Here is a 12870-nt window from a genome sequence, read left to right as displayed (position 1 = left end):
AACCCCCTTCCCCTCCCCCTTTTCTGATGAAGGGTCTAGGCCCGAAACGTCAGCCTCTCTGCTCCTATGATGCTGCTTGGCCTGCTGTGTTCATCCAGCCCTGCACCTTGTTGTCTCGGATTCTCCAGCATCTGCAGTTCCTACTATCTCTGTTGAGTTTCTGTAGCAGTTTATGCTTTTGTTTCAGTTCTCCAGCAACTACAGTTCTTTGTTTTATTTTAGTGCCCTGCCCTGCTGATCATTTGCTGTATCTGCACACTAACAATTTGTGATTCATGCACAAGGACACCCCAATCCCTCTGTATCTCGGTGTTTGACAATCTCTCTCTGTTTAAATCATAAATTGCTTTTGTATTTTTCCTGCTAAAGCAGCCAAATTTACATTTTCCCACAAAACAGCCCATCTGCCAATATTTTGTCTAGTCATTTGATCTATCTCTATCTCTGTTGCAGACTCTTTAAGCCCCCTTTCACAATTTACCTTCCTACCTAACTTTGTGTCACCACAAAATTTAGAAACCATTCATTTCTAGGGACTTGGGAACTTAGGAGTGGGAGTAGGCATTCAGCCCTTCATGCCTGCTTCAGTATTCAATAAGATCTTGGTTGGCCTGTTTGTAATGTTAACTCGACTTGCTTGTCTGCACGTCATACCCTGACTTGTCTATCAAAACTCAATCTAACTTAATCTGGAATAAATGTAAAAACCTAGCCTCCATTACATTTTGGGTAAGAGAATTCTATTGACCCCCTGAGAAAATAAACTTCTCCTCACCTTTGTCTGAAAAGTGAGGCCTCTTATTCTTAGACTATGTCCCTAACTTTTGTCCCTCTGCTAGAGGAATCTTCCTCCAGGCATCCACTCTATCCAGTCCCTCAAGATCTTGTATATTTTAGCCCTTTCACCTAAAAATCAAGATAAACTGTAAATAGTTGAGGGCCTATCACTATCTCTGTGACCTAACTACATCTGCCAACCTGAAAATGACCTCTTACATTCACCCCTTCTAGCCATGTTAATACATTACCCTTACACTATGAGCACTTATTTTCTGTTATAAGTAACGTTTGATATGACAGCTTGTCAAATGCCTACAGGATGCCTTCTGTGACCACAGCATTGACAATGGCTAATCTAGTTCAGTTTCTGTTAGAAGTTAATCCTCTGGATGTGTGCACTCCTGAAGTTGCTGTCATTTTCAGACGATTAATGAGTAAAGATGATGAACACTGATCACTGTGTTGTTATTACTGCCACGAAAATCTGTCTGACATCTTTTTTTGAGCAGAACAATATCTTACATCTGTTTACATTTTAAAGAAATAAAAACAGTCCAGACAAATCACTGATGTTGTTCAAACTTTGTTCTGAAAAGGACATAAATACTGTGATAAAAACAGCAGGTCAATAGCTGGGAATCCTGCTGCAAGTAACTCACCTCCCATACTGCCCAATGCTGATCACAATCTACACGGCATAAGGATGGAGTGTAATGGAATCTCTCCACTTGCCTAGATGAGTGCAACCCTAACAAAACTCAAGAAACTCAGCATCATCCTGGATAAAGCAGCCCTTTTGATTTGTGCTTTATTTACCATTTTTTTGCTCTGCCATTTGTGCACCTTGGCTACAGTGTGTGTCATCTCAGTGCATCATTTGAAGTGTAGTGTTGCAATTCACCAAGGCTCCTTTGACAGCACCTTCCAACTCACATACTATACTGACCTAGAACTAAATTGCTGTTCCTTTACTGCCGGTGGGTGAAAATCAAGGAACTGCTTCCCCCAAAAGCACTCTGAGGCACCAACACCATTAGGAAATTGATGATTCATATTTTCCTAATCAGCCTGCACCTCTGCAGCAGGTGGGATCTGATCTTGGGTCTCCTGGTTCTGAGGTAGGGACATTACCACTGCAGCAGAACAGCCCTCCAGGAGTGGTTCAAGAAAGGTGACTCATTATTACTTTCACAGACAAGTAATTGGGATGGACAACAAATGACAGTTTTACCAGTGCCATCCATACCCATGAACACAAGAAAGATAGATAGTGATTGTGAAAGTAGTGTTCTTCCTCTATTAACCACCAAAGTCGCATATGATCTTAAAGGGGCTCACTGAATTGTAAAGCAGGCCACGCTTCTAAAAGGGGTAAGCACAGAAATTGCTGGAGAAACTCAGCAGGTTTGTCAGCATCTGTGGAGAGAGAAACAGAGTTTGGAATCTGGTCTGACACTTCTTCAGAACTGTTTCTCTCTTCACAGATATTGCCAGATCTGCTGAGTTTCTCCAAAACTCTCTTTTTTAATTTCAGATTTCCAGCATCTGCAGTATTTTGCTCTGCTTCTCAAAGTGGTGCTGGCTTTCAACTGGAAGAAAGGGTAGTTGAAAAAGAAATAAAAAAGGTGTACACTTACATCACATGCGAAATATACCAGGACGTTCTGATGAATGGGTTTCCTCCGGGTGCTCCGGTTTTCTCCCACAGTCCAAAGATGTGCAGGCTAGGTGGATTGGCCATGCTAAATTGCCCATAGTGTTCAGGGATGTGTAGATTAGGTGGGTTATAGCAGGGTGGGTCTGGGTGGGATGCTCTGAGGGTCGGTGTGGACTGGTTGGGCCAAAGGGCCTGTTTCCACATTGTAAGGATTCTGTGATTCGAAGGCTCACAGGACCAGAAGCATTCTGTTTCTCTCCCAACAGATGCTGCCAGACCTGCTGAGTTTCTCCAGCAATTTTTGTTTACCAACATCTGCAGTTCTTGTTACATGGTCCCAGAAGATGATTTGGGATGAAGGTTCTCCAAGTGTCGAGGCATTTAGTTAAACTTTGAACTTTTTCTTCACATGTCTGGCCGCCAACTATACTGCCGTGAAATGACGTTTTGTCTTATTGCGTGAAGGACGCTTCCCAGATACGATTGGAGATGGTTCATCAAAACGATTTCAAGGTTTTGGTATAAATACTGAGGCATACAACCAGGGGGAATGATTGGCTTTCCTGCTCTGTCAGATTTGTTCGGTAGACTGTCCGGATTAGCTACCAGGAGATTGTGTGCTGAGTGTTAATGTTTTAGGATTTAATCCCCACCCACAATGCTTCTGCCAAGAGCCGCCTCAATCCCTAGCGATTCCGTTTTGTTGTAGTAACAGACGCTGGGCTGAGAGAGGACCATGGATGAGTTTCAGGCGGGAGAGGAGGTAATACAACGATTCGAAACTAAACATTTCACTTTCAGGAAAAAAAAACCTTGTCTGTTTCACGCGGACGGAAATACCAAATTCCTGATCCTGGGGAACTGCTGCTCATAGGGTGGGGTGCGATACTAAAGACAAAACGCCTCTCAAAGGGAGCCTCAGCGCGTTGGGGGTGGGGGAAGATGTTGTGTACGTCTTATACACCCCCCCCCCCCAATCCATCCTGGGGAGGGGGTGAGGGTAGGCCGAGCTCTCCCCGGATCTGCCGATAGAGCATTTCCCACCGACCAATGTAGAGACACTTACAAGAAACCTCCCTCAAAGTCAGCATTGTAACAAACGTCTGCGGGTAATGCTTTTTGGTGAAATAGTGGTGGGGGGATGGGCGGAGAAATGTTAACGTTTTCCTTCTTACATCATTGATCAGTGTTTTTTTTCCCCCAAAATGACTCACCGTAGTGGGGATGCTGAATGTTTATCTTTCATATTTGTGATTCTAAACAAAGTATAACCAACCCTTTGATTGGGAAAAGTTACTGTTTTTTATGTTTGTCATGAGGTACAAACGGATACTAAGACATTGGGTGAGAAAGTGAAATCCAGGATGATTTGATGGGAATAGGGCATCATTTTCATTTTTTAAAACAAAACAGACCAGCATTTCCTATCTAGAAGAGAGTGCGCAGAGTCAGCCACATTAGGCAAAGATAGAGTCACCAATAGGGCTGTTCTCTCATCAGAGAAAGATGACAAGCGATGGCTTAACCTGAGGGTGTTTGTGCCTCAGGCTAGGGAAGAGTTTGAGAAGGAGAATGCTTCATGGTAACCTCAGGTTGTGTGGGAATTTAAAGCTATTGGCATCACAGACCAACTGACTCCCCAACCACATTACTGTGGGTCAGGAGTCACACGTCGGCCAGACCAAATGACAGCAACAGATTTCTTTCCCTAAACGATTTTTAAAAAAAATGACAGTGGTTACATGACCACCATTAGGATAAATTTTGATTCCTGATTTTTTAAAATTGAATTCAAATTTCAGCATCTGTTATGGTGAGATTCAGAGATAACACGTTGTGGAGCTGGAGGAACGCAGCAGGCCAGGCAGCATCGGAGAAGCAGGAAAGTTAACTTAACGTTGTATCAGGTCAAAGAGGTGGGGATGAGAGGGAGGGGTGGGGATGAGAGGGAGGGTTGGTCATGGGATGAGGCCTCGGAAGCCACATCCTCCTATTTCAAGGACCACAACTTCCCCCCCGTCTCTGGTGATCGTAAATGCTGTTTCCCACACCTCTACCCTCACATCCAACAAAAATAAAGACAGAATTCCCCTTATCCCCACATGTCACCCCACCAACCGCCACATCCAATGTAATTCTCCGGCACCTAAAATCCAATCCCACAACCAAAGATATATATCCCTCCCCACCCCTCTCTGCCTTTCGTAGGACCACTCTCTCCGTGACTCCCTTGTCTGCTCCGCACTCCCCACTGACCCCACCGACCCCACCACCACCGACACCTTTCCCTGCAACCGCAGGAAGTGTTACACCTGCCCCTACACCTCCCCCCTCACCTCCATTCAAGGCACCAAACAAACCTTTCATATCAGACAGAGGTTCACCTGCACATCCATCAACGTGGTCTATTGCATCCACTACTCCCGATGTCGCCGCTTCTATATTGGTGAGACCAAGCGCAGACTTGGAGACCGTTTTATAGAGCATCTGTGTTCTATTCACAACAAACCACACCACCTTCTGGTCGCAAACCATTTTAACTCCCCCTCCCACTCCCTGGGTGACATATCCATCCTGGGCCTCCTCCAGTGTCACTATGATGCCACCCACAAACTGGAGGAGCAGCACCTCCTTTTGCGCCTCGGGATCCTACAGTCCAATGGCCTGAACGTGAATTTCACCAGTTCCAAAATCTCCTCATCCCATGACGAACGCTCCCCCTCGACCTGACGCAACCTGTCCATTTTCTCTCCCACCTATCCACCCCTCCCTGCAATCCCCACCACTCCCTACCTACACTCACCTATTACCATCCCACCTACTTTCTCCAGCCCCACCCCTCCTCTCTCTATTTATTTCCCAGCTCCCTTCACCCTCCCCATTTCTGAAGAAGGGTCCCAGCCCGAAACATGAACTTTCCTGCGCCTCTAATGCTGCTCGGCCTCCTGTGTTCCTCCAGCTCCACACTGTAACTGTCTCTAACTCCAGCATCTGCAGTTGTTACTATCTCATGATGAGATTCAAATTTCTGTTCTCCCAGATTCTAGGTTAGTACTCCAGTGATATCACCATTATAGCACTGCCTTCCCATAGGGGTTACTGAGGAATACCACCCACTATGATTTTGGGATATAATCTGGAATGAGTAAAACCTAACAGCTGGTCTTCCTCAATGCCTCTGTACCCATGTTCATTGTACCAATGCAACCTATAAACTAGTTGCTAACTGTATTTTGAAAATTACAAGTGACTCCTTGGTTATGAAAAAGAAGTGATTGTGAGCGCATAGGAAATAGGAACAGCTGTAGGTCATTTGGCCCCTTGAGCCTGCTGTCATTCAATAGGATCATGGCTGATCCAACAACCCTCACATCCACTTTCCTGCATTTTCCCATTACCCTTGATTTTCCTACTGATCAAAAATCTATCTCAGCTTTAAATATACACCAGGACTCTGCCCCCACAACTCTGTGGCAAGGAATTCCAAAGATTCTGAGCCCTCACAGAGTAAATTCCTCTTTATCCAATAATGTCCTTCACCACTAAAATAAGCAGGCCCTGTAGTTTCCTAACATAGAGAGGATGAGGGCAGTAACCTTTATAAACAGCAGCTCATACAGTTCTGAGAGCTGGAATCCCCATAAACGAATAAGCAAAAATGAGCCACTGGGGGCGGGGAGAAAGATGATGAACAAGTATATGGCATGCTATTTTTGTATCATTGGACTTGAGACAGGGGAACCGCATTATGAAATCAAGGCTATCCCTGTTTTTATTTTAATCAGTCTTTTTTAAACAACCTATTCAGATGTTATTACACACCTCTGGCACAGGTAGGACATGAACCCAGGTCTCCTGGTCCAGGGTAGGGACACTAGCATTGCACCACAAGAGGGCCCTCAGGGTATCCCTGCTCTCCTTTTGGGGACATAAACCTGCAAAAGACACTTCTCTTTTAGGAGCCGAATTGAATAGTTAAATACTGTTACAGCCCAGCTGATGCTGTGCTTCAGATAGATGTTGGCCATTGTGGAGATAATTCCTGGGATGAAAGGATTGAAAGATATTTAGAAGGAACTAGAGGGACTGTGGAAGGGTCCCTTCTCTTTGCAAGTAAGAGAATGATACTACTGAAATCACACAAGGTTCTAATGAGGTTCAGTGTACAAACAGAGGTCATTTCCCATGGCTGGAGATATTAGAACAGGTGATTCTCAACAATTTTCCTTCCTGTCACCTGGCCGTCCTGTTTTGAAAAATACCACAGACACCTAATAACAAAATACACGCAGTTCTTACACATTGTATAAGAATGTTAGACAATTAAGCATATTTATTACTGACACTTTGACAATCCTTCCATCATCTTCCATCTTAGACTGATCTTCCCTATCTTCCCCACAATCCAATTGATTCTCAATTATCTTTCCAGTTTGCAAACTTTGTATCTTTAATTATGCACTTTTTCAGATACTGTAAAACTATGCTACTAAGCTAATTCACATTGTACAGCAGTGATTAACTCAATGGGGTTGATGCACAAGTGAAGTGGCATGGAGCAGGAACAAAAGAGGAATCAAGAGTACAATGGAAATAAGAGACACTTCCAATTGATTTGACACACATATTCATTCCACTGGGGGAACAACAGACATGGATTTAAAGCATAGCCTTTCTCTACAACACTCAATCCTTCACCAGGCAAAGACACTCTGATCTCCCCCTCCCTCAACTCATTGTGCAAACACCACTCTTTCACATGGATCAATTTGCAGTTTCTCCATGTAAATGCAACTCTAATTCAGTTTTTTTTTAAAAAAGTGAAAGGCATCTGTGTTTTGTCAGAACTCAGACTGGGGGTTGGTGGGGTGGGGGGGGGGGGAAGATTTAGTAAGTTTATCTATGTCAGTTACACTAGGGTCATATTGAGTGGCAGTTCAGGCTCATGGGGCTTGATTTCTTATACTGTTATGTAAAAGACACTCTTTACAATGGATGTGAATTTCTAATAGCAAAATGACTGGTGAAAAGCAATGTGTACAGTTTTAAATGTGTCAATGGCCAGGAACTAGTCCTCTTTTTGATTTAGTCAATTGTACGAAGATACAGCGAAAAGTATGGTTTTGTGTGCTATCCAGGCAAATCAGCCCTTACGCAAGTACATCAGGGTAATACAGAAATATGACGTTACAGCTACAGAGAAGGTACGGACAAAGATCAACTCTAATGAGAAGTCCATTCATAAATCTGATTACAGTAGGGAAGAAGCTGTTCTCGAATCTGTTGGTATACATTTCCCTCAAGAAACTTAAATATTTAAAACTAGACAGTGAAGATTGTGTGTGGATGAGATTGCAATAGTATATTGTTCTTAACAGAGCACCACTTAATGAAATAGGCTTCAAGATTTACAATAAACTAAGCCTCAAATTGTTAATACTCCTGAAGCTTGCAAGGATGACCAACATCCATGCAAGACATTAATTTGATTCTACTGGAAAACACTTGCATTAAATTTACTGAATATGGTCAGTTTGGCACCTTATGTTTCTCTATTGTCTTGCAGGTAGCTTTTATTGTTGACGATGTAAGCACCATCATTAAAGAAGTGAGTGTTTTTATTATACTTTTGTAACATTTCACATGCTGAGCTGATCAGTTTTGGTTTGTTGATCTTGTCCCTCTTAAAATTGCAGGCAGTGGAAAATACAATTGGAGGGAATGCCTACCAACACAACAAAGTGAATCAGTGGACATCAGCAGTAGTGGAGCAATGTCTCAATCAACTCACCAAATTGGCCAAGCCTTTTAAATACATTGGTGAGCAATTAAGTATTTAAACATGGCTCAGTTTTTTTCATGTGGCAAAGACAAATCAAGTCAGTAAGCAAAAAGATTACACATTTATGACAGTACAAGTATTCTCACTGAAAAGATGAGTTAGACCGAGTCTGATTCTCACATTGTTTCAATATACATAAAAAATAGTTTAACACTGATTCTTCTAACAAATGTCACCTATAAAATTATGGGAAATTAGTTCCCCCTCCCTTTAGCAAACTCATTTCTGTCCAGAAAATTTCAAAGCAATTTCACTATATAAAGTCCCAGTTTTGTAAATGCAGTAACTGAGTTTACTATAATAGAATATTGCTGAAAATTTCCAACGATCCTTTGAAACAGAACTTGAGTGATTGTGGCTAATTGAAGTTGTACATTCAGCCAGACTGGATCCTTATTCCACTTGGTACAGAACTCAAACTGCTAGCAATAATTTAAATGTACGGTTATGGCATTTGAGATGTGGAACATTTATTTAATTGAACGTAACAGGAGCTTAAACACTCGGCAATTGAAAGATGTATTCTCCTTTTATAAACATCTGGGAAATCTTTTTTGCACAGGCAAGTCTAATACTATGTATGCTCAGTACGTTTAACCTTGGTAATCACCAGAGTTTATTTGATGAGATCAGTGAAGAGATAACACTTTCATAATAGCAAGAGACAATGGTTCAGTGTTATTGGCGGACTCAATTTTTGTTTTTCCTCTCCACTTTCAGTAACCTGTGTTATAATGCAAAAGAATGGAGCAGGCTTGCATACTGCTAGTTCATGCTTCTGGGACAATTCTGTCGATGGTAAGAAAGAAAAGCTAATTTATTCAGTTAAAACCATCACTACTTACTTTGCCGAAACTTTAAATCCATTACTAGTGGAAGAAGTAGTAGATGATTGCAATTAATTGCACATAGGCGGAGTTGAAGGTGTAAAATGCATCTCTTGTTCGGTTTCAAATTAATGGAATTTTCTGATGGCTAAGTTTGTGAAAAGTCCCAACACTAATCTACAAAGAACTCTGCTGAAACAGTGGCCCTGGATTTTTCAGTTATGACTACAGTGGAACTGCTGGCATTCACTATTTCCGTGCAAAATAGATAGCAGCTTAAAGTGTCAATGGATCTGTCAATTAAATGACAGAACTCAGTCGCTGCAGTCAACAAATCCATCCAACCAACAATGTACACTGTTGAGGTTTCTGTAGACAATGAGAATTTCCAATTTCAAGACATAATATCACAAAAATTAAAAACCTAGTTCTAATGCACATGGCAATATAAACTATAATTTCTGAACAACCCTTCTGACCTGGCAAACTTAACTTTGAATAATCAATTTTCATGATAAATTCTATCCTTAAATTTATTTAAACTTCTTCATTTACTCCAGCATGAGCCAATTCTTTCAAACACACTTTACAAAGAGCAAAATGATAAAAAGGACACAGTCAGTGCATTATTTGCTATTCAGGAATTCTTAGAGATGGTTTGCTTTGCTACTTGATGTCATCACTGGTCCTGGACACCTGGAGATCCTCTTCATTAGCCATCAGGTTATTAAGAGTTGGGAAAAGGGAGCTCCACACTGCAAAAGATTGCTCAATCTTTATTAAGACAGCATTCTTTGTGGAAAGCAGTGAGCATAGTCACAAATTTGTAAAATCCAAGCTACCATTTCAACTAATATGTACTTATCCAAAGTTAGTATTAGATTCTACCAACACAATCTTAAGTTACTAGTTGACTTCACTGTAGCATGCTCTAGTGAACACACCAAATTAATAACATAACTATGAAGAACAATATTTTCACTCTTCCATTGATGGAATCCAAGGTCAAGTCTAGTATAAGACTATGCTCTCACTGAACATGACAATTCAGACATTTTTCTAGTTTTATCTAATTTGGCTGAAATTCAATGAAGTATAGATCCACAACAGTCAACATCCCAAAATGATTCGTTAATAGCTTTTCATTAAAGGGAATCTAAACTGAGTATCAAAAGGCTCAGCTTTTAATGCTGACTATGGCCATATTAGGCAGACACAGCATTGTCCAGCAGGGGGCACTTCATTATTAGGAGCTAGAAACCGATTCAACTGGAGTCTCATCTCCAATATAGAGTGATCTAATCTAAGGTGGGTATGAAATTTGAGTCCTTGTGGTTTATTGCCCATTTGTGTAGTTTTCTCACCAAAGCCAACAGGAACAGCTTCAGAGATCAATTTTACATCGTACATCATAATAGTTTGCCCTGCATGTGAACTCAGTACTCAGTCTACTCTTAAAGCATACCAAATTAGTTATTGTACAAAGTACATCGCCAGTGTGAATGTGCCAACAGGACAAAAAGGACCAGATTTTATCGTTAGCAGCACACTACTGACTTCAAAGAAAGCTGTTTACAACGATAAGTGTGGAGCTGGAGGAACACAGCAGGCCAGGCAGCATCAGAGGAGCAGGAAAGTTGACGTTTCGGGTCAGGACCTTGAAGAAAACCCGAAACGTCAACTTTCCTGGTCCTCTGATGTTATCTGGCCTGCTGTGTTCCTCCAGCTCCACACTGTTATCTGACTCCAGCATCTGCAGTTCTTACTATCTCTGAAGCCATTTACAAAGCTCTGTAGATTCCTTTACTGTGATTTTTCCCATTTCCAAAAGCAGTTAACATCTGGACACTGGGGTGAATGGTGTGCAGCAATGACATTCAACAGCCAACTGCATTTTTCATACAGTAAAACATAAGGTTAAAAGCACTTAGTCTTTCACTTTTAAATTGTCAGAGTGAATTTAATGATTGGATTAAGTTAGGAACCAAATGGTAAATATTTTTAAATGTGGAACTCGGGAGAAATGATGTTCTACAAGTATAAAATCCAACTTAAGGGGCAGTGAAGGTGCATGGAAGTAATGTTTTCAAGGGGTCCTATAAAACTAGTAGCAGAAGAAGTGAAAGTTAATCAATTCAGTTGATTTCTATTGTGGTAGGACCTCTATAGTTCACTCTCTGGTAAAACATGGAATCACAACAACTTTTGGATTTCTGCTTTGCTCAGCGCAGCTGCAGACTCCAGATTTGCTGTCAGTTTCAGTGGATCAGTGCTAGCTATCGTCAGTTTTGGTGTCTTTGTCATCACAAACTCCAGACCAAAAATAAAACATACACATGACTCCAGATCCACCACAGCTTAACTACCCTCTAGAAATGGCCCACCTACTCAGTGGTATAAAACCCGCAACAGAAATAGAGCAGTGTGATATCGTGTCTCACACTGCAGCAATTCAAGCTCACCATCACCTTCACAGAGAATTGACAATAGACACTGGTCCTCATGTCTGAATGAGGAAAGAGTTCTAATGAAAACTGATCCTTAAGGAAATGAACACTACACAGTAAATATTGTTAAATGTACTATCGCCAAAATGTTTTACCATTTTTTTTGCACTTCTCTTACCTGATTTTGTAATTATCACTGACTGCTATTTTTGTTTTTAGGAAGCTGCACTGTCAGATGGGAGAACAAGACCATGTACTGCATTGTTAGCATCTTTGGCCTTGGTGTCTAGAACTTCAGTTATTGCTGCATTTTGTCTGCAAACCATCTTTTATGTCTATTATACCAAAATGCATTACTTAAGAGCTGACTTTTGTCAATAACTAATACCGAATTTGCATTTGATAGTGAATCTTACTCAAAAAATGACTAATGAAAATTAATGCAATACAACCTGATTTGGATTTTAAATTGTTGTAACTCATTTCTGATACATATCAGAGAAGGAGTGGCATATTATTCACAGAACTTACAGCATAATATCTGGGTGCCTCATTGTCATTTCATCACTATCTCTACCCATTTGCATCATCCAAAAACTACTAGAAGCTTGAGGAAACAGCTGTAGTGCTCAGTTTAAGTTTTTATGAAAACTATATACCCAAATAGGAAGTTTTCAGTTCCTTTCCTACACATGAACATTTATTACAGTAATGAAATTATAAAAAGGCAGTGCAGAATGATCTGTACCTCAGGATACAGATGCTCCGCTACACAGACATGGTGCAGAACAGACAGCTAAGCTGAACTGACTGACCAATTGCAGCTGGAGCACATTATATTTGCAGAAAGCTACAGTTTCCCCACCCTGATCAGAGAACCCAGGAGATTGGGGTGGGTGGGTGAAGATGGGAGGAGAGAAATAGAATTAATCAATGTGTAGTAACTGTTTCTGTTTGGTGCAAGATTACAGGGACTTTAAATGGGAGTGGGGGCAGGGCAGGAGGTAAGTAGTAAAGTTTTGCTGCGATGCCCAAAGATTAGTACCCTGACAAAGTTCAGCATATGATTGCACCCGAGGATGGATAATTATTTGTGCAGGCCAGAGATTTCAGCTGGTGCTTGGAATCTGGGAGGAGGTGGTGGAAAAGGTGGGGGTGCGGTGAAGAGAAGTGCCAGAGACAGAGAGACAGAGAGAGAGAGAGAGAGACCGAGAAGAAAATCTAAATCAGTAGACACTAACTGCAATATTAATTCATCACAAGACCTCAGAACCTTCAAATTAGAGCTCGGCCAGGGCTGGTGTGAACACATCACAC

At 41.5% G+C, this 12870-nt stretch overlaps 1 protein-coding gene across 2 annotated transcripts; it reads left to right on the top strand.

The window, feature by feature from the left end:
* Positions 1–3050: 3050 nt before the first annotated feature.
* Positions 3051–12022, top strand: LOC109926734 (dynein light chain Tctex-type 1). 2 transcript variants are annotated; one of them, XM_020526587.2, is made up of 5 exons: positions 3051–3200; positions 8004–8045; positions 8134–8257; positions 9000–9077; positions 11773–12022. In XM_020526587.2, the coding sequence occupies exons 1-5, from the start codon at positions 3174–3176 to the stop codon at positions 11841–11843; spliced, it is 342 nt and encodes a 113-aa protein (XP_020382176.1). In that variant the 5' UTR covers positions 3051–3173; the 3' UTR covers positions 11844–12022. The 2 variants fall into 2 exon arrangements, with proteins under 2 accessions (XP_020382176.1, XP_048469035.1); XM_048613078.1 differs by lacking the exon at positions 8004–8045.
* Positions 12023–12870: the final 848 nt, after the last annotated feature.

The sequence above is a fragment of the Rhincodon typus genome, chromosome 27, assembly GCF_021869965.1.
Source record: "Rhincodon typus isolate 14 chromosome 27, sRhiTyp1.1, whole genome shotgun sequence".
Taxonomy (NCBI): domain Eukaryota; kingdom Metazoa; phylum Chordata; class Chondrichthyes; order Orectolobiformes; family Rhincodontidae; genus Rhincodon; species Rhincodon typus.
This window is presented reverse-complemented; position numbering and strand designations above follow the sequence as displayed.